General features: G+C 41.3%; 3 protein-coding genes across 5 annotated transcripts in view; 1 reads left to right on the plus strand and 2 right to left on the minus strand.

The window, feature by feature from the left end:
• Nucleotides 1-896, minus strand: LOC131773826 (thioredoxin domain-containing protein 9-like). Its single transcript, XM_059089783.2, has one exon. The coding sequence runs from the start codon at nt 815-817 to the stop codon at nt 149-151; it is 669 nt and encodes a 222-aa protein (XP_058945766.1). The 5' UTR covers nt 818-896; the 3' UTR covers nt 1-148.
• Nucleotides 897-999: 103 nt separating this feature from the next.
• Nucleotides 1000-2532, plus strand: LOC131773834 (tRNA methyltransferase 10 homolog A-like). Its single transcript, XM_059089793.2, has one exon. The coding sequence runs from the start codon at nt 1096-1098 to the stop codon at nt 2056-2058; it is 963 nt and encodes a 320-aa protein (XP_058945776.2). The 5' UTR covers nt 1000-1095; the 3' UTR covers nt 2059-2532.
• A 302-nt stretch (nt 2533-2834) lies between these two features.
• LOC131773833 (inositol 1,4,5-trisphosphate receptor) overlaps nt 2835-21598 on the minus strand; it is a 34959-nt gene continuing 16195 nt past the window's right edge. For 2 of the 3 annotated variants that reach the window (XM_059089791.2, XM_059089789.2), the window contains 33 exons: nt 21320-21374; nt 20914-21082; nt 20273-20539; nt 19827-19865; nt 19629-19724; nt 19358-19498; nt 18680-18805; nt 18154-18354; nt 17559-17810; nt 17214-17339; nt 16485-16613; nt 15977-16097; nt 15271-15446; nt 14414-14562; nt 14014-14125; nt 13583-13903; nt 13069-13291; nt 12549-12823; nt 12238-12441; nt 11837-11947; nt 11388-11483; nt 10378-10485; nt 9650-9769; nt 8677-8802; nt 7969-8035; nt 7492-7614; nt 7047-7219; nt 6191-6355; nt 5439-5628; nt 4955-5314; nt 4452-4612; nt 4099-4260; nt 2835-3635 (listed from right to left, as the gene is read on the minus strand). In XM_059089791.2, the coding sequence (XP_058945774.2) occupies nt 3534-3635; nt 4099-4260; nt 4452-4612; nt 4955-5314; nt 5439-5628; nt 6191-6355; nt 7047-7219; nt 7492-7614; nt 7969-8035; nt 8677-8802; nt 9650-9769; nt 10378-10485; nt 11388-11483; nt 11837-11947; nt 12238-12441; nt 12549-12823; nt 13069-13291; nt 13583-13903; nt 14014-14125; nt 14414-14562; nt 15271-15446; nt 15977-16097; nt 16485-16613; nt 17214-17339; nt 17559-17810; nt 18154-18354; nt 18680-18805; nt 19358-19498; nt 19629-19724; nt 19827-19865; nt 20273-20539; nt 20914-21082; nt 21320-21374 (5246 nt within the window). In that variant the 3' untranslated portion in view covers nt 2835-3533. The remainder of the gene's footprint in view (nt 3636-4098; nt 4261-4451; nt 4613-4954; nt 5315-5438; nt 5629-6190; nt 6356-7046; nt 7220-7491; nt 7615-7968; nt 8036-8676; nt 8803-9649; nt 9770-10377; nt 10486-11387; nt 11484-11836; nt 11948-12237; nt 12442-12548; nt 12824-13068; nt 13292-13582; nt 13904-14013; nt 14126-14413; nt 14563-15270; nt 15447-15976; nt 16098-16484; nt 16614-17213; nt 17340-17558; nt 17811-18153; nt 18355-18679; nt 18806-19357; nt 19499-19628; nt 19725-19826; nt 19866-20272; nt 20540-20913; nt 21083-21319; nt 21375-21598) is intronic. The other variant, XM_059089790.2, reaches the window with a different exon arrangement.

Raw genomic sequence — 21598 nt, forward strand, 5'->3', positions numbered from 1 at the left:
TAATGAGAACTCTCAAATTTATTGGGTTTAAGTTTGTTACCTTGATATAACAACAAATTCTCCTGACTTATGTACAAGGAAATCTGTAACAGCTTGAGGGGAGAATTAGCTATCAGATCTTGGGAGTTAAAGTGTTAATGGTCTAAAGTTAATCATCATCCTCAGAATCTTCATCGTCGTCCATATCTCTTCTGCTCCGGATTGATTTCTTTAATATCGTTGTGGAACTTTTCTTGTTAGCCTGATCAGGTGGTACACTCAGATCCCCAGAGTAATTAATAACACCAGAGCGCGCTATTCTCCATTCCATCATCGCGGTGCTGAATTCATCATGACCTCCTAACTCATCGAACCCCACGATACGATCGAGGAATTTACCATCTTTGATAAGCAGAATGGTCGGCAGGACTTTAATATTTAATCTTTCTACAAGGAAATGACACCGTTCAGCGTCCACTTTGACAAATTTTGCTTCAATGTGCTTCGGTGCCAAAAGTGCCAAATGCTTGTCAACTATCTTGCAACGAAAAGTGCTGTCGCGAAAGAAATGGCACACGATTCTGGGACTGTCTTTTGTTTCCTTGAAAAATTCTTTGTCTCCCGGAATCTCGTTGTATTGGCCGTGTCCTTTGTGAAGCCACTCCCGTTTTTGCTGCTCTTGTTTTTTCAGTTGCTCTAACCGTTTTTCACGAAGCTCTTCCATTTCGTCCGAAGTCATACGGTCCAGTTTTTCAATCTCTGAATCGATCTGCTCTTCCATTACCTTTGTTGCTTGTAGCAAGGTATTTTGGATATGGTGCTCAATATTTCCAGCCATTTCACACACTAAAATGTATACGTTCAAATGAAGTAAGATCTAAAGTTAAGTCAAAGAGACGGGTTTGTGGGTTTGTGTAGTGTAGTTTTGAAAGTTCGTTACCAGGCGCCAAAATTTATTCAGAGCTCTCCTGGAGACGAACGAGCTTTCTAAGAACTCTGGGACATTTTAAAGATGGCCGACGCGTTGCAAGGAGAACGTGAAACACCGCTTTCATATATATTATCGCGTTAATTTAAGCAGCCAACCTCAAGAGTAAAAGTTTTACGGTTATATTTATGACCAGCGACATACTGCTCTCACTTCCAAGATATAGTCAGGTTTCAAACATGGAAGGCGATATAGAGGAATCGAAGGACATTGATCAATCAACAATGTCAAAGCGACAGAGAAAAAGGCTTCAAAAGCGTCAATTTTTCGTGGAACATAGGAAAATTAAAAGAAAAGAAAAAAAGGAGAGGAAGAAGGCGCAAAAGAGAAAACTACAGGAGGGGAAGGAGACAGAGGATGGGAAGGAAGGCGTGAGTTCTGCAAGCGACAATCTGACTAACAACAAAGAGAAACTTTCTTGTGAGAAGAAGAAGAAATTTAGGTCGATGAACTCTGAACATGCTTCTTCTCTTCGTGTCGCAATAGACCTGAGTTTCGACGATTTAATGACCGATCGCGATATTCATAAACTCTTGAAACAAATCCAAAGAACGTACTCCATCAACAGACGAGCCGACCGACCTATTCAGTTGTACCTCACAAGCTTTGGCGGCAGGTCCAAGACAATACTGGATGAAATTCACTGTAAATATACAAGTTGGGATGTTCACATAAAGGAAGAAAGTTACGGCAATGTTTTCTCGCAAGAGGACGTAGTGTATCTAACTTCGGATTCACCCAATGTTTTGAGCGAAGTCGATGAATCTAAGGCATACATAATTGGTGGCCTTGTTGACCATAATCATCACAAAGGACTGTGCTACAGGCTTGCTGTCGAGCGTGGAATCGCGCATGCGCGGTTACCGATTAGTGAGTGTGTGAAGTTGAAATCCAGAACTGTAATTACCGTGAATCATGTGTTTGAGATTATGTTGCTGTACTCACAGACAAAGGACTGGAAAGAGTCTCTTGTCCAAGTCCTCCCAGCCAGGAAAATGGAAGGCGCTACAGAAAATGGAGGCCACAAGAAAACGGGAAATGGTGCTCAGAAAGATGAGATTGCTGAGGAAGAGACTGATAAATCAGTATAAGGAAATGATGAACATTATAGCCTGCAAGACTTAAATTAGGATTTTCATTTATTAAGCCATGCTCATTTGATGTTTTGTTCCTCGTTTCCCTCCCTTTCTGGAGACTGGGTCTGTCGATCGATCGGACAAAGAACAGTTTCACGTAATTAACAATTAAAGAAAAGTAAAGAAGTAATTGATCGATGAAGCTTGGGTTCTGGAAAAGCTTAGTTGTGCGCATTGCCCTGTTAACCTTTTTTGTAACTCAGACATTTACGATATAAAAGACAAGCTAGAAAACACGGTAAACACGATTCCCATTCAAAATAAAGTCTTGATGATCTGCTTTTTAATAAAGTTGAGAGAGAATGGAATTCTTTTACCTCTCTGAATAACATCAAAACAACAAGAAAATAGGTTGCATTGGTTGGGCGATGGGAATCGAAACACTGTGGGGATTGCCTGAGTGTTACCTGCACGTGAACTTAAAACAAAAGGAAATTCTATCAGATTAAAAGAGAACTTTTTACTACTAGGTTAATTGAGCTCATAAGTTAATAAGCCTGCTTCTTTAGTAGCTTTTTTCCCAACAAATATCAACTCTAACGTGGTGATTCCGCAAAGCTTAGCGCATCTCACTCTCGTCAACTACTGGCCGAGAGTCGTCACGCATAGCAAGCGTTGTGTGACGCCAAAGAAGGTGAGCGATCAAAGCTCCATGGCCTGGTGGTAAGTGCGTGGGACTGGGTTGAAAGCTTGAAGGTGCGATACTTGTCAAAAGAAAAGAAACTCAAGTCATCCATAAAAATTTGTTTATCTACATATGAATTCTCACGACCAGAGTCATAAGACTTGTAACGAGACCATTAGAAGAATTTCAACCTTGACATCTAGTTCTTAAATTATGGGCAATAAGATCGTAATGTTTTCCAGAAATCTCATTGCATATCACTATAGATCCATTTACTCTACAAATCACCACTGTCTCAGATAACCGCACTATGTCCTTTGTCTTCAAAACTTTTTCGCCAAGTTTTCTACGCTTTATTTGTCAGTGAAAGATGATGATCTCTACACCTTTCTCACTTAAGCCGGGCAATCAACAAAGCGCAATAATCAAGTTCCCAAAAATCAAGCTAAGCATATTTTGTCTAGACCTTCAAGAAATGAAATTTCTTTTTGCGTCAAAAGTTACGTTCATATAAATTTATATTTTTGAGAACGTTACTGATTTTAAGTCAGATTGAGTAAGCTACTTTCTTCGTCTCTTAAGTGCGAGATTTTCCTTCAGACATTCAATCATGAGAGAATTATCTGTCTTGGGCCATAAACAGGTAAGTGTTACAAAAAGTATCCTTGTTGCACGGGTTCTCAACCCAACCACGCTCGTTGCAGTGCCCGATTCCGTTCAACTGTCAATCTCTTTCACTTCATCGTCCGGTATTTCTCTCTTCTTTTCTGTCGATCACTTTTCTTTCTTGTTTCCAAATAAACATTCATATCTTGAAGTTGTTAGTCGTAAGACTGTTATTTAGTGCAGATGCAGAGTGAGGGCCCAACAAACCGATTCGTTGTCTCTGCTTGCGATGTTCAGTCATCTGTTTAAAATACCAAAAGCAAAGGCAGTAGATTTTAAATTTTTAAATTAAGGCGAAGCAACTGGGAGGCAGATATGGCTGGATGGGGGTGAAAAGGAGGCAAGGCAGGGTTGGATGGGGGAGGGGGGGGGGTAGTGGGGAAGAAGAAGAAGAAAGGCGAGGTTGGAGACGATGAGGTGGGCAGAATGGAGGGAGGAAGACGAAAAGGCAGGTAAGGTTGAAAAGGACAGGAAGGAGGCAGGCAAACAAGTAAGTGAACAAGGAAAGAGGAAGGGAGATAAGGAAGCCAGACAGATATAAGGGGTCTGACAAAAAGGAAGGCAGATCAGGAGGGGGCGACGAAGAGATAAGACAAGGTTTAAGGGAAGCAGAAAAAGCAGTGAGGTAAGGTTACAGGAGAGAAGATTAGGTGGCATGGGGTGGAGACAGGGAGGTGCAATAGGGTCTGATCTGCAAGCCCTACCTGCTCCTTTAGATCTGTGAGTTGTTGCGACAAAGTGTATACCAGTCTTGTGGTGCTTTCCAGCTTTTCCTGAAGATTCTTAATTTCACTTTGCTCACTTTCTCCTTCGTCAATGGCCAGGCTCATAGCACGCATGCGTGGAAACCAATCCAGATCGTGTTCCTAAAACAAGGACGAAACGCCGCGTAGGTTAGCTTACGATGTGTTGCTACAAGTAGCTTAAAAATTGTTGTCATCCCACCTTCGGTGAGCAATTTAAGCCCAAGGACTCGTTCAAACTTCATTGAAACCCTTCCCCTCCCACCCCTCCCCTTGCCTCACTTCATGAAGCGTTTTCCATATTTATGATGTACCTTGACCATTAGACTGACGTAACTCTCGGGTCCAGTAAACTCGGTCGTGTCCTTGACTTTGAGCAAGACTATGAAGTACAGGTAATGCCACATGTTATGTTCTGAGTTGATGTGTTCATCAAATGATACCACTTTGTTGTCGAAGGCCGACCGATCAAGACCTGACAGGAAAAAGGTAGGAAAGAATCAATGTAAGAGTGAGGTAAGGGAATTCCAATTTTCAATTACAACTGCCGAAAAAAAAAATCATAGGGAACCAATGGGATCTCAAACCGCAAGTAAACAAACTACTCAGCGTGCTACTTGAAGCGCGGGAAAATGCGAGTGACCAGGTCGCGATTGACGCCAGTTTTGATTTTGATTGGTTGAGAGGATGGTGTGAATATTCTGGACCAATCAACGAGAGAAGCGAAGCAAAAGCGACGTAAGTTATTCCAGATTATAATCGACACTCGTTCAAAATTTTTCCGCAAGAACACACGCAAAAATTCATGATCACCTACCACAAATAAAACACGTGTTCTTGAGCACCTCCTCTTTGTTCTGCTTCTCGCTCCTCAGATCAGCAAACGTATCAATAATGACGCCAAATATCAAGTTAAGAACAATAATGATGACCACAAAGAAGAAGAGCAAATCGTATACAACACGTCCCACGAACATGTTCTCTTTCATGGAGGGCCGTCTGAGGACGTCTCCGATTCCCCCTCCATTTCTGAGCCCCTGGTTCAGAGTAGTGATGATGCACATTATTAGGGTCTCACAGGCACGTTCCTTTACTGAGTCATCTCCTTCTGAGCTTGTTTCCGAGAGTGAAATGGAACCTTCGCAGCTCTTATCAGTATCGCAGGTAGCTGAGGATGCTGTCGAATACAAGAAAAAGAAAGTGAAGACATGCGCACAGTTGAAAGAAGCAGCTAGATGAGTAGAATACAAAATTCAGTAACTTTCATGGCGTACAGCTACTATGAGGGGTAATTCACTCACCGAGCTTAAGAGAAGGCGTTGGATCCGTCTCTACTAAGAAATCGTCTTTGAGAAACAGGAAACCAATGATGGAGAACATGTAGACGAGTATGAGAGCCAAGACAGCAGTTAAGATAATTGACCGGCCATTACGGGTTACGCTCTTTATCACGTTTAACAGCGTGTCCTCACGGAAGATAACGTCCAAGAGCTGAAAAGAAAAATAACCTAAGTTACAGACGATTGTTGTCACAGCTTCAAGAAGTGCTGATTAGGGGCGGGGTGGTGTGGGGGCAGGTGTAGAGCCTCCTTTCAGGGCACCTCTCGGTAGAAGAAAAGGCGTTTTCCTCATTGAAGGTTAGAGATACACAGGCTTCGAAAGTATTCACAGGTTATTTCCAAGCCCAAAACATAGTCTGTGTGTGACTGTAAGGTTAACTTATGTAGGATAATTTAGATTCTCGCTTATTCGTAGCGCACCATGTATTTTCTTGCTACATAATAATCACTTTGAAAAAAATTTAAACGAAGAATAAAACATTTTATTCAACTCAGTAGACAAAAGAAAAGAAGATTAAAACAGTAACGCATTGGAGCTGGAAGTTCCAGAATATTGTCGAAATTGCGCCGGAATGATCTCAAAGTAGGTCGCTCCAGTTCACTTTGGGAAACAACAGTTTTAATTGATGGTCAAATTCTTCATTCTCCTTAGCCAACTAGGTGAAATTGTCACAAAAGATAACGAGAAAGTGATACTTAATCACAACACTGACCAAAATACTGTAGAAGAACGTGTGCAGTGTTAACCCGAGGAAGCCAAACGTGAAGTACATCAGATGAAGAACAAGATTCCTGTCCGAAAGAAGCCGGCGCACATTATGGTCAAAAGTTCCCCGGTTTCCAACATAACTTACTATGAATATTGCTTTGAGAACGACCTGAAAAATAACAATGGTTGTGAATTTTTTGTGCAAAAGCTAAGGGAACGCTGACATAGAGAAAATTTCAATACCTAAGACTCGTCATTATTTATCGTCGGGGGAGGGGAAGGGTTATTCCCCCCTATATACTACATTGGGGACGACTGATCCCTTTTCAGTTCTCATCTCCGTCTGTTTAGCCTGCGAACAACACAGTGGTCAAACGTCTACGCATGTGCGAACGTTGTGGAGGCTAGGTGGCGTGCTTTCAGTTTGCCAAAACCAAGTTGTCTTACAAACAACCAAATGAACGAGTAAGACGCAGTGTTTGAAAATAGCATAATTTTTTTTTGATAAAGCTCAAACAAAATGGTTAATCAGCAAAAAACCCGTTATTAGACATGCTTGTGAACGTTAAGTTCCGAATTTTTCTTTTCACCACTATTGTTTCGTTTTACAGATTCACATGAACGTAGCAGTTTTCTTTTGCAAGAAAGCGGTTTTTCCTACGTTCGGCGAGAAAGTGGCGCGCAGCCGGCCAGAATTGATCCCCTCATGCATGCCCAACGTTTGACCGCTATGCTACGTTGTTCTGTTGAATCAAAGACTATTTACAGACTATTTAACAGGATGTTTTGTACACGAGCAAGCCTAAAAACTAAAACCAGTTTTATTTACGAGTCGTTTTTCTTTTGCCATTGTTACTTACGGTTGCCAGTCCTAGTATTTTAAGAGTAGGCTCAAGCCCAACGGAAAATATCAGCCTCAGTATCGTTGAGCCTACAAACGTCCTGATCCCAGACGGCCGAGGAAAGGTAACAATTATAACAAAAGAGACAATCATGGCCAGCCACACCAGTACAGACAGACGTCCGTCAAGTTCTACAAACGAAGGAAAAGAAGGAAAACAAAAGTAAAAATACTTTCACCCTACTTTCATTGAACAGTTCCTTAAGAAAGCAATGAGAGGTTTTTCTGTCCCTACAGATTCACTTCCTTACGTTTTCAGGCGCGCGCAGTCACTCACGTGACTCGCCTCGCGTTCGAGCCACCCACGAAACGAACAAAAATTCTGTCAGGATATTTTAAGATAACACAAAGCTGAGTATCTGTCCGGGAACATAAAGATAACAAAACCACAGCATGACACTCACCACCTGGCCCGTCGGAAAACGGATAAAAGAACGCCACGAGCAAATTGATCAGGATTGCTAAATTGATGGAAATCTGTTCCCACAGAGTCATTCGGCTGCTTACTCCGAACAAAAATCGACTTTCTGTAACAAAGAAAAAAGCCACCTGTCTCAATAGGTTGGTTGAATTAACATAACTTGTCGCGCAATCTTAAGGTAGTTTCATTGTAGTTTCTTTCCACAAGAATGCGTCAGGTCTAATTTCTACATTTGCGGACTCAGTGAAGCCGCGACAAAGACGACCCGTTTCCCTCCCCCTATGGAGATTGTAGATAACGTTACGCGAGAGAGGAGGAGGGAGGGAGGCAATTTACATATCTTACAATTACAGGGTTTTCATCTAGAAATGTGGCAGCTAGGGAAAAAGTGTACACCAATAGAAAAAAAACACATTCTCCACTCCTGAATGAAAAATAATCAGAGTTTCTAACTTGTTACCTCGCAGTTTCTTCTGCCATTGCATCTCCCTAAAAAGTTCCTCGGTTCTATCGAAGAAATCTGAAATCTGCACAGACAGAAAAAAAATTAAAATTAGATCAGTTCAACATCTCCTTTGAGTTAAAAGAAGAGAATTCTTTTAGTCAAAACAGAACTTCAATCGCTAACTAGAAATTTTTAAGCGTCCAAAAACTCGCCATTTTTTAAAATTATAATGAATACTTGTAAATACCGATGTATTACAAAGGAAGAAACTTTTAAAAAGATTACAATCATTCTAAAGCTAATAAACTTTGGACCCCTTAGAGTGACTAGCGTCTAAATTCTCCTCCTCAACCCTGAATCACACTGAAGTCACGAGAGCAAAGGACATGATCACTAACTTAGGAAGCTCTTGATCGTTAAACAAATGCTAATGGTCTGCACCTTAGACGATGTACGGAAAACAGTGTAGAGAATATGCATACTGATCTTACAGTGCAAAGAGTTAAACGTCGTTTTAAAAAAAAGTATGATGAAAGGATAATCAGTCAGACCGGAGATCGAACGTGATATTCCCTACACGTATCGTTATGCAGTTCTTTAGAGTTCCTTGGGAGAATTTAGTGTTGGAACTGACGTTAAGGCAAAATTATTCACTACTGTCATAACAATATCTGACTAAAAATGTTCTGACAAGTGAGGAGAAGTTGGAAGCAGATCACTAACCTTGCTGTTCTGATCGTCTCTCTCACACGTCTGATACGCGTCTAGTTTGCTTTCAGGGGTCAGAAACTCGCAAATGTTCGGTACAGGAAAGACAATTTGTTCCATTGTACGATCGCGACGAACAATCTAAAACAAAAGCAGGGCGAAATCAGTTTGAAAAACAATGAGAAATCATTAAGCTAACACGCATAGTGTTTATTTAGAAACATCTGGCGCGAAATTTTCAATCCGTTTGTAATCCTCACCAGCCGCCTAAAGGCTCGAAATAACAGCCAGCCAACGGACATTGTCAAGTCAAATACTGACTTTGTTCAATCAATACAAAATCGGACAGTAGTGTCTGAAATCGGACAGTAATGTCTTAAATCGGACTCAAACGTCAAAAATCGGACACTAGAAAAAATAATCAGACACTAGTGTCAAACAAAGGACACTACTGCCTACAATCGGAACTGGTTTCTAAAATCGGATACTGGTGTCAAAAATTAGACACTAGTGGTCAACATCAAAATCAGCGACATGTGGCTAAAACCTACAATCGGACACTAGTGTCCAAAACAGACAATCTGACACACTTGTGTCCAAAACAGAAAATCTGACACACTAGTGTCCAAAACAGAAAATCTAACACACTAGTGGCCAAAATCACAAATCGGACACTAGTGGCCAAAATTACGAATCGGACACTAGTGGCTAAAATCATAAATTGGACGCTAGTGTTCAGAATGACAAGGTGGACACAAGTGGCCAAAAAAAAAAAAATCGGACACAAGTGTCCAAAATCGGGCGGGTGAAGAAGTTGTTATTGGTTTAAGTTTTGCGTCTGATTGGTTGAGAAAGTGGTGAGAGGTCACTGGACCAATCAAAAGTTAAGCAAAACCAATGCATTCCTGGATCACATTCGACGCTTTACTGAAAATTTATCTGTAGGTGAAATAAAACAGCCGTGCTGTATTTATTGGGAGTTGTTTACCTCGATCTGTGCCGTATGTTTTGCGTAATACTCCAGAGCGCTGTCACCGTGCATCTCATCCGATTCTGCTGACGCACTCGGTTTGAGTAAACTCGCCAGATCTTTATTCTGATGTGAAAGCTGCAAATCAGACAAGGTATAAGTGTAGTTCTGTTTATAAAAAAGAATTAAGCCAGACTGAGAAAAATCCCAAGAACTGGTAATGGAGTGGTTCAATCCTTACTGAACCCTTCAAATCCCATGTGTGACCAAGACAGAATTTCTCCCTATAATATCAATACAATATCAAGCAGACAAGTGATGAGAATAAAGAAAAATATCAATCAGAGGATTATTAGTTGATCCAATAGCGAATTCTCCAAGATAACATCATAGGAACTGTATAGCAGACAGTAAGGAGAATTCCTTATGAGATCTGAGAGTTAAAGGGTTAACGCAACGGGATTTGAGTACGGATACGAATCCTTACCCCAGCCATCTGTGTCGTGTTCTTGGACAAGACGCTCACTTGTGTGACTATCTCTCTTCACTCAGGGGTTTGAATAAGAACTGTGTGCTTCATTTCTAACACAATTTCCAGTTTTAAATTTTAAGAACTTTCCGTTACAAATTGAAATTAACAGTTTCTATCAAGACTGAAGTCCCCGACTCCACTACAAGAAATCACCATTCAGATTTCTCTCATAACAGTTTTGTGCAATTCAGTTACTTTGAAGTTATTTCAGTACCTGATGAGCTAGTATGAAAATGTTGTGTCCGACATCGCGACAAGAAACTTCACATTCATTCTCATCTTCAAGGTCCTCCTGGTTATACGCTTGTTTACAAACATCCACCTAAGATGTTAAAATCCAAGATACTGAAACAACAAAAACCTTAAAATACAAACAAACAGAGAAGGTAAAAACACACAAACGGCAGCAGTTGTCCCCAAAACTTAACTATTCACTTGGTTTTGCTTTGATTTTCAGCCCTTTGACCCCTGAGGATAACTAACATCTAATTTCTCCTTACAATGTTTTTCCTAAATCACATGCACGTGAAGGTCATGAGAACAGAAGAAATGATCACCAACAAAAGAAGTTCTTGATTGTTAAAAAAACCGGCTTTCGTTGAAAGCACCTTAATAAATGTATTGAGAACAGCATGGATAATATGCATACTGATGCAAGTAAATCCAAACCCAATTTAACTTTTAATCCGAGATAAGCACCAACCTCCTTTCGAAAAAGTGAGCATTACAAAGCCTTATGCAACCTCGTTCCCAGGGTCTCTCTTCTTCCTTTGAGGGGAGAGAGAGACCTTGGTTTTTTCTCTCTCTACCTCACGCCCTAAAGGAAGTGAAGAAGAGAGACCCTGCGAACGAGGTTGAACCTTATAGGCTTTGCTGGGACTTCCTTCTACATTACAAGGAGAAATTCCCCCCTCCGTGGCTCTTGAATTTGTACATAAGTTGTTCAGATACTTAGCTTTAGAGCAGTTTTTAACTGAGGAAGTTAACCAATGAGAACTTAAACTAACAACACGCAACCTGCTCGAAACGCGGGAAAACGCGGGAAAACGCGGGCTACCAGGTTGGGATTGGTTGTAGTTTTGCATTTGACTGGTTGTAATGGTGGCGCGGGTTTTCTAGACCAATCGCAGAGCAAAGTTAAGCAAAGCAATCCAGGATCACTTTTGATGAATGAAAACTGCTCTAATTGAGTAAGAAACAATAATCTTCGTGACAAGACTTTACCAGTTGTTGAGGTGTCATGTTGTACAGAATCCTCTCGGCATTTTCTGTATCGAGACGGCTTTCCATAACGGCCAGAAGGGTTTTTGATGCGTTGTTCTATAAGAAATATGCATTGATTAATAAAGTTTAATCATCTTTAGACCAAACGCAAAGGGAAAAATTGATTATGCTCTTAGGCTGAACAAAAAAAAAACCGCCAAATATGACTCGAAGTTCGATTCAGTACGTTCTAAAGTATTGTACTGAATCCACCAAAACCGGAAACCACGGAAACTTCCGAACTCGGGGGCGGGACCTTATGAAATCATACGGAACCGTCAAAAGTCCAACGGAACTTTTTTTAAAGACTTGATCCAGTTAGGAGACGTCTTTTGTTTAAGTGGAAGCGATGATCTGAGACTTGCCCTTTACGAAGGGTTCAAGCGCCAGTTGGCGAAATTTGCACAAACCTTAAGTTCCAGCACCAAGTCCATCCGTTGTCTTCCTAGCGGGTTGATGTCGTTCAGTACTAAAGCTATGACAATATCAATACCATTTGACTCGTGGAGGGCGATGGCGGTCTGAAAAAAAGATACGAAGAAAAATAATACCAACTATGAATAAAACTATTCTTTGCTAATATTACAAAGAAACAACACTTCAAGACCAAAACAGAACAATATACAAGACAAAACATAGGGTGTTTCCAAAACCGTAAATCCAGAAAAAGGCGTTTCAGAATGTGGCACTTTCTTTGAAAGGGAGTATTGCATAAGGTATGTCTCCCATGACAATTTTTACGACCCACAAAACTACTTGACGGGAGTGACGACCTGTTGCGTGAAAACAAGTTACACAAGATGTCACGCACCTGATTTTCATGACACGGTCCCTGACAGTACTCTGTTAAACTCTCCAGGCATTGGTTAATTAGTCCCACGTTACTTTCGTTGATGTATAGACCGAGCAGGCCCAGTCCCCCAGACGTGCTACCGCAGATACAGTCCAGAAATTGAAGAGTCTCGTGTACCAAGTTGTAGTTGGTCTTACTGTGATCTTGTTTGCGGATGTAATTCTGGTTGAAGAAGAGAAGGAAAAAGTGATATTTGTTCAAGTTTTCATTTTCTGCTATTCAATTATTTATTGATCAAATAATACAAAGGACCCAGAAGGCTCACTAACCTGAAGGTCCCTGTTGTGGTTCTCACAAAGGAGCTGTAGGAACCTGAGGATAGGCTTCATGACAAGCACCTCAGGGGACATGGTCTTGACTTCATGCTTGCCTGAGGCGCTTTGAAGATCGGTCCCAAAAAGTGAACTATTAGGCATGGGCCTCGAAGGCTCCACTTCAGCTTCCGGGTCTCGGCCCCTTCTTACGGCTGCGTAGGCCTTTCCCGTGTGCATAGCTGCATCTGATAATTGCTCCTTCACGTCTTCGCTGATACCCATCATAGAGCCTGCAAACAGAGAAATACCAGTCGAAACACTGCCATAATTTACACTTTTAATCATTGTATGAAGAAACAATAACCGAGCCGACAAATAATACTATTCATCCTTTTCAAGGAGCAAATAGCAACGAAATTGACCATTTTAATCTGATGATTCAATAAAAAAATTAACCGCGAGAAAAAATTAAATTTTAATTTAATTTTGTTAGCAAGGACTTGATGAAGTTATGATTTTCTGTTCTGACGCTGACCTGCAATTAGGGTGTCTCTTCGTCCACCGAACACAGTACCTCTCCGTCCATCGGCGGTCTTCGCATGGGACACATCTTTATCGCTCTTCTTTGCTACAGTTGACTCTGTTGTTTGAACTGTGATTGTCGCCCGGATTTCGGCCTCCGCGTCTCTCATTTTATCGTAGATGTAGCGGAAGAAATCTTCACATTTACCGTTTGTAAACCGATGGAGTAATGATTTCTTCAAAAGAGAAAAATAAGGAAATATGCGAAAATGATTAGACGTAATAAAAAGCGCTGGTTCCTGGAGCACACGCGAGAAAAGAAAGATGCAAGTCGAGAATGATGCGGACCACGCACGGACAGCCCGTGCGTGGGCAACAGGCGCGTTGTAACGTGGTCGCGCACGTCTCCTTTCTCGTGTCCAAAATCATAGAAATTCTTGGGAGTCGAGATAATTACCAACCTGAATAGAATTGTTTCCTCCTGTCCAAAATCATAGAAATTCTTGAGAGTCGAGATAATTACCAACCTGAATAGAATTGTTTCCTCCTTCAAGTAGGGCAATCGCTAGTTCGAGTATCTCTAGAAACACTCTGAGGTTGGGCTGCACCATTATAAGATCAATAATAAGATCGGATGCACCGCACTTGTCGAGTCGTCCTTGCATCTCACACAACGTGACGCCCGCGCGTGACAACATTTCGGCCCCAGGCCCCGAGTTGACCATCTGACTAGCGGTCTTCTTGCTGTTGCTGTCAATCAAGCTCTTGCTGTTAGCGTCACGGCCAATCCTGATGTGATAATTTGTGCCAAAGTAGCGGCCTAACAGTGATGAACGCAATCCATCACCCTGGATTAAAAGCAGTAAAACAATAAGAATTAAAAAGTCTGCTGAAATAGCTAAGGGATGATCCTGACATAAAACATGTACAACATGTTTCAATCATCTCTTGCCATTACCTTTTCTCCAAAGTCGATGTCACGCGCCATCATTCCCTTGATCGTCTGTAGCACTCGGACGCATAATGCTTCCTCGTTGTCCTCAAGAAGCTGTTTAGCGTGAGTTATCAACCTGGGTGAAACAATAAATAATAGTAGACTAGTCTATTATATTTTCAGCCAAACCAAGGTTAAGGAAAGAGAAAAAGCGACAGAGAGCTTTTATGGCTACAACTTTTACAAATAATGGCCAGACGAAATAGTGTATTTTATCCCTTGCACCTAAGCCGTGTCAATAATACAGAACAAACACAAATATTGTTGTCGAACTCTTTCTAGAGGAGATGAAAACAGGCTCATCTCCATCTCCCTCACCAAGCTATTTTTAACTCGTTTAACCAGTAAAACTTTTCCATCATACCTGGAGACGAACCCTCCTGACTTGGATTTGTGCCAAGCTTCAGACTGCTGAGGAAACATCAATTCTGGCCGATACAGTACATCACCCAGCACGGATAACTCTGATTGAACGAGAGGACGAAGTTGGTCCTCAAGCAGTGAAACAATATCCTGTGATTTGGATAAACAAAAATTCCAAATTTAAAAGTAACAACGACCAATTCCTTCTTTCTCCTAACCAATTCACCAATGATGGATAGAGGCAACTTAAGGAACATAAATTCCGATCGTCTTGGTAAGAATTCTTGGTTTTGATTCAAACTGAAGGACACTTTGGAATCAATTGAGAAAGTTCAAAAGCGATCTCAGCCCAAAACTTAATGGCAGACGCCTGGAGACCTCTGAAGTCGACGAAATAAACTAATACTACCGTGAATTCCAGGCAGTGAGAGATGAAAAAAGCCTTGGACAGCACTCCACCAAAAAAAATTGGCATGAGAAAGCAACAATAGGCTTTGTCTGCATATTTCAAACACCTATCAAAGTGATGACATTGTTCGATATCTTTTAGACATTTTCACCCCCAAGGATGACCTTGTAGGGTTTTTCCCCCTACAAGTATCAACACATTTCCAAGCAGATGGTCGTGGCAAGAAAAAAAATTCACCAATTACCAAATACCAAATTTCCAGAGCTAAAATCACAAGAAATATAAGGCCGACAGTGTGAATAATTGATCCTTAGTTCTCGGGAGTGACAGGTTTACAAATAACGCTGTGATAGGGAACTATTAGGTTATCAGATGACGTTCATGCGCAGTTATCTCCGTGGCTCTTTTCGCTCCAGTGTTGGTAAATAACACAAGTAAAGGACACTCACCTGCAACCCCTCAATAATGCTCCTATAGTCTCTAGAGAGGTTCATAATTGAGTCCCTTCGGCCCTTTCCGTGGCTGAGCCAGTGCCGAGTATGTTTCATCACCAACTGAGACCGAGTGAACAACGCTTGGATCTGGCTCTCAAGGTCTGCTGGGATTGCAATTCCTCGATTCCTTGCTGCAAACGAAAAAATAAGTCTTATAAAGTAAATCTAGTTTATGGAAGCTTCCTTTCTTTGAAATATAATATTTTTCAAAAGTTTGCAAGAAATGAAAACCCTTCATAATGATGAGGGACAGGAAATTGTCACCATGTTGAGCAGAGATGTGGGGGGGGGGGGGGCTACATACTTCCAACCTGTAGGGGTGGGGGGAGTAAACAACGTCTAGTGAAACTTCAAATCTCGACTGAAACCTGACAACACCTTTATTTTTTGACTGTCAGAGGACACCCATAAATTTACACTTAACCCTTTACCTCCCATGAGTGACTAAGAGAGAATTTCTCCTCACAATATCAATACAATATCAAGCATAGAAGTGATGAGAATAAAGTAAAATATGGATTAGGGGATTATTAGCTGATCCAAAATCAAATTCTCCAAATTGACATCATAAGAATTGTATGGCAGACAATAAGAAGAATTACTAATGAGATCTTGGGAGTTAAAGAGTTAAGGGTGTCAAGGACAAAACTTCCACACTCACCAACATCAGATAAGGTCTTGATACAAGTCTCCACGTGGTATTTCTGCGAGCCACTCATCCATGAACACTGTGAAAGTCGGAAGGCACCGCGGAGGAGACGAACGAACACGGGTTGCCGAGACTGAAAAAAACAAAAAAACGCAAACAGTTTAGGAAAACCTATCACCCAATGCTGCTCATTTCTGTATCTTGAATACCTTCGCATCTTGAACTGCGAAACGGAGTAGTATACAAATTTCTTCAAAACAAGGCGAAAAGTCTCTTAAAAAGTTATGGCTGACAGGATTTAAGGTCTAGAAAAATTATCTTTTTTGGGATGGACCAGGAACAAAAAGAAGAAAACGATGAAAAAGAAGAAAAGAAACAAACATTCACCAAACCAAGAAAAATGACAAGTCCCCAGACCTCTGGATTCTAGTGGTGCTGTGCTCTACAGAAAACTCTATGATGGGCGACGCCATCACAAGTTTCATAAGTGAAAAAAGTATTGAACTTCCATTCAAAGTACCTTTATTGTTGTGCTAGAGTCGGAGAAAGGAGAATTGAAGAAAAAGGTTAACAAGTTCATGATGGTTTCTGTAGCGTATTTTTCTAACATGGTGTCCGTGTGAAGTCGATCAGAAGTGTTGTTACAAACCTGTGAAATAGAAAAAAAAGTACGCCTTTCGTCATTTTATGATAGAATACCTCGAGGAAACACTGTTGATAAGAATGCGTTAAGCTGAAATCAAATTATTAAACACGAAAATCATAACTACCTCCTTTTACCAAAACCATCTCCGAGTTCCGGGTGGGGTTCATGACGAAATAAGATAAAATTTCAGATGATTTATTTTTTTAAAAATTATTCATAAGATGCTCTTTCTAAAAAAGGGCCACAATTCATCCGTTGAATCCCATGCTATACTAATCGAGAGCAGCCGTAAATAGATTTTAGGCCTACATTCTAAGTTCACAAACGCAATTGGCAAATTTCTCTTCTGATTCGCTATCTACCTTCAAATCTTTAAACACACCCAACAAATGAAAAGACAAACCCCTACATTCCACAAAAAACACAAAAGCTCCCACAAAATATAACACAAACATGGGAAAGGCTGAAAATAAAGTTCAATCACTTTTATCTTCTCAAATTACTCCTACAGTTCACAGAAAACGAACGAGGGAAGCCAACGAGCGTCCCAGAGATTTCCACGATCCCACCTTTGTTTCATTCCAATTTATTTTATGCGCTCACCCGAGCCATGTCGACTAAAAAGTCCTCAAACAGAGTCCAGATGTGATTGCTGGTGTATATCTCCTTCATTTCCACCTCCGTGTCAACATAGCAGTGATTCAAAAAGTTTACATAGGCATTCTTCACCTAAAGAAAAAAAAATTAACTATAAGTTCCAAATCACTTACTATAAACAATGCGAAAGCCTGTTCGCGAAGACTCAAAAAAGTGTCCCGATAACAACCATGGGGAATAGATACCTTGCAGAGTTCTCTAAACCTTTGGACAAACATTCAATCACTTACTTAACCTCGTAAGTATGACGCGCTAACTCTTACAGGTGACATTATTCCCAGTCTCTCTCACCTCCGAGATGCAATCCGGATGAGTGACAACTCGCACGATATCATCCAGCGGAAGTAAACTGTGACACTTGATTTCCGTGTACACGTTTTTGCCCTCGGTACAACAGGCCAGCAGTTCCACCAAGTTGATATGATACAACAGAGGGCCAGCTTCGTCCAGTCTCTCTCGTTCTCCCTGCATCATGTCCACAAGTGAGTTAAAGGACTGGGGATCACTGTAGAAGACCAGAACCTCCTCACCCACGTTTACTAACTAGAAAAAAAAAACAGTATTGATTGTTAGATGCATTCTCCTTACTTCGAATGAGTTCCAGGCCCACGTAATGATAACTAAGGTTTTAATATACTCGGCCAAAATCAGACGGACCTGCCCGAAATCGCACGGATCCATCCGAAATTGCACCAACCTTCCGAACTCGATTTTAACTGTCCGAAAAGAGACAGAAACGTTCTGAATGGGATAAAAAGCGAATCAACGTCAGCATTCAGAAACAACCTTTAAAAGTGAAGTTACGGGACAGTATACCGGCCTCATTTACAAAGAGTTCAGTTGAGCGTACTAAAATATAAGCAGCATAAACCAAAGAAAAACTTACCTCAGCCATAACCATGTCCTGTGTTTTTCTAATTGACTGTCCTTCCGCCTTCACCAGGGTTTGTAAAGCTCTCAGATATTCAACATGGCGGCCCTGTGTCTCAACACAGTGGACGATATGTTGCACAACTTTCTCGGTGACCTCGTAACACAGCCCTGAGTTTTCCATGAAGATGTACCTCAATGTGTGAGCCTCTTTTAGCTGAGGACATAGATGGAAGCAAATAAGTCCTTAAAAGTTAAAAGGTTAAGAGTGTACTGGAGCCAAGTGGCCCTGCCAGCAGGTGCTTATTCCGGTTTCCTTTGCATGAAACAACTAGGAGTATCACCAATCCCCACTTGATGGGATGCTCGTCCATCGCAAGGTCCCCCCCCCCCCCCCCGCATTTCATCAGGCTCTAACCATTAGGCCCCAGTGTCTCCCGCTTCATACTCTTTGAGAGCTAAATAATTATTATAGCTGACCACCATCGGCAACTCGCTCGTTAGCCGGCTAGCTATCGCTCCGATATCTACAAATATCTTACCCCTGGGGTGAGGAATAAATCCAGATGCTTGTGGAGAAGAGACTGGTTCTGTGGATTGCTCAGAGAGAAGTTTCGTAAGAACTCGTGGGCTTGCCCCATGATATCTTCCATCCTCAAGTCCTCATTCTGAAAAAACAAAACAGAGCAAAAAAAAAATACAAAAAAAAATACAGAAATTCAATCTTCAGTTTATTTGAAAAAGAATGACCTCAGCTGTCGCTCTGAGCGAGCGCTAAGATCAACTGAAAACTGCTGTCTAAACAAGGTATATGCTTTTCACTTTTCTTGAGCCTTCCATACGGCTAAAATAGTTATTTGGACTTTTCAGGGGATATACAAACAAAAAATATCAAATTTCAAAAGATTACAGAATTTAATACACAGTACTTCATTTAGAGCAATTTCCAATTGAATGACAAACATAAATCGGAATTGCTTTGTTTTTGTCTCACTTCGTCATGTGATCTCAACCAATCAGATTCAAAACTAAAACCAATCGCCACTTAGTCTCTCGCGTTTTCCCGCGCTTTATGCAAATTGCATCCGGGCTTTTTACTTCGAGTTCTTATTGGCTCCTCGTGACATTTTTCTTTCTCCTGATTGGCTGTTGTGATTGCTCTAGTTTTTTTTGGGACACTAAATCGAAAGTTGATCTGAGCTTTCGAGTTTGCAGTTTACCTTTTCATACGGTATTTGTAGTAACTCTAGGACTACAGTGTGAGCCCCCATGTTTCTCAATAATCTTTGCTCGTGTTTACGATTTTTTACACTGGGTGTCCCATAAGAAGAAACACAAAGATTGCTGAGGCGTTCCAAAATCTGTTGGTTAAAAGAAAATAAAAAGTAAGTTTTTAGACATGTCACTACGCTCAAAAAGGTGTGCCTTAAGCCCACAGGCTTCCATGCTACCGCGCCTTCCGCTAAACTTGCCAAATGAGAAGTCTCTTACCGCCTCAGTTTTCTTGTAGTTCTTTAGCGAAACAGTGTCTGACTGTTCGACCTCCAGCTCAATGGAACCATCGCTAACCATCCTTTGACGCTCTACCTGGAAAGTGAAAAGAAGATTCCCGTCTTTTCTCGTCCTGGCTCAAGAGAAACAACGAAAATAATGACGCCTGTTTCGCAAGTGACTTTTCACAGAACCCACCTTTGGACCACCTCCCTCGCTATCACTACTAGCCGGGTCCTGAGCACGTGCAAATAAAAATACCGTTATAAAGTAAAACAACAACAAAAACAGCTCAAAATAACCTTTAATAATATTAATCCAAAAGAGCTGAGATGTCGGTTGAATTTAAAGTTCCTTAGAGGCTTTTCCATAATTACTAACGAGTTCAGTTTTGAAGCCAATGACATTTATGTACGAGATTTAAAGACAGTTTTTAAGACACATGCTGGAGAGGCAAGTTCGCCATCACCGATTTTTTTTTCACTGTAACTGGTTCTTTTTTTTTTTCTTTTTTTTTTCCGCCTCAAGCTTAGCGTTTCTACCAATTTCACCGCCTTTGTTCCCTTTTTCCAGCATGACAATTTCTTCTGATGGACGAAGTCACATGACAAACTTATACAAAGACCCTATCACTTATTTCTCACCTGTGTCGTGTTCAAACTGACAACTTCCAGATCCTGCTGTTCCAGGCTATCTTTCCTCTGCTCCGGCTCCTTACTGCTGCTGCCTCCCTCCATCCTCAGCCCGACCAGCCCGGGTGTTATCTTCCTGACTCTGCTCTCGGTAGGAAGATCCTTCTTGCTCTTGTACACCCACAGCTCAGATTTTTCCACTAACAACCGAAGCTCGTCTAAATCAGACTTGATCTGTTTGTAGTTCTCCACATCACTATTGGACACCAGTAGCTGAACCTGTGCCGTTGAGATAGTAGACATTAACAACGCAGCGTTCAAACGACTGCGCATGGTAACGCTCGGTGTTGTGCTCTCAGGGTGTCAAAACCAAATTGTCTCACAGGAGTTATAAATAACAACACAAGCTTGTACTTTACGGTGTTTTAAAAGCGTCTGACCTTGTGTTTATAAAGCTCAAATCAAAATTGTAAATCAACAAGATAACCGTGATTTAATAGGCTTCTGGGCGGATGTTCCAAATCATCGCTTCCCTGAACAGGAGCAGGATACGCTACTGGCACGCTAGTTAGCCACCACCCCTCCCCCCCCCCCAACCCCGTCCCAACAACCCCTCCTTCCGCCCCTTAATTATTTTGTGGAGTTTTACTGACCTGTTTAAAAGCTTGTAACACCTCCTGCCTCTGACTAAAATGTCTGAAAAGAAGCTGTAAAGCTCCTGTCACCAGGGGAGGATAATCGTGCATACATAGGTAAAGCAGGACACGGAGAAAGGTGCGGCCCCCCTGACCATCAAGGTCAAGGTCAATTTCGTTAAGTCCCCTGAAACGAAAAAACATACAAATAAAAAGAAAAAGAACTAGTCGGGTTTAGTGTCCAAAACGTCGCAATTACATGAAATCGTATTTATATGTCAGCCGTCAGATAGACTCATTCTAGAAAACAATAGATTTCCCCTTTTTTTATATCGATGTTAACGTGGATTGTAAAACGAGACTGACAGAAACAGGTTAAAAAAACCTTTTGGTATTTTCAAGAAATAAACTAGGGAAAACTTACGTGGAGCCTCCAAATATAGCTTCAGCTTGCTGACTGATGTTTTCCAAATCAATCCCTAAAAATAAAATATTAATCAATGGAAAGTAAACCATTCTGTTACGGGTGTCCAGTTGGTAAAACGAAGCGTGAGGGGAAACGACGCGACGGTAGCGGAGAAGAAAAAAAACCAGGGAGGTTTGGGTCGATGCGTACAATGAACTACGCGACGCGACGTGACGCGACCCAGTCCTCCCTCGTTTTCGCTCTGTCATCATGCTGTTTACTATTTCGCCATGTTTT

The sequence above is a fragment of the Pocillopora verrucosa genome, chromosome 14 (assembly GCF_036669915.1).
Source record: "Pocillopora verrucosa isolate sample1 chromosome 14, ASM3666991v2, whole genome shotgun sequence".
Lineage (NCBI taxonomy): Eukaryota > Metazoa > Cnidaria > Anthozoa > Scleractinia > Pocilloporidae > Pocillopora > Pocillopora verrucosa.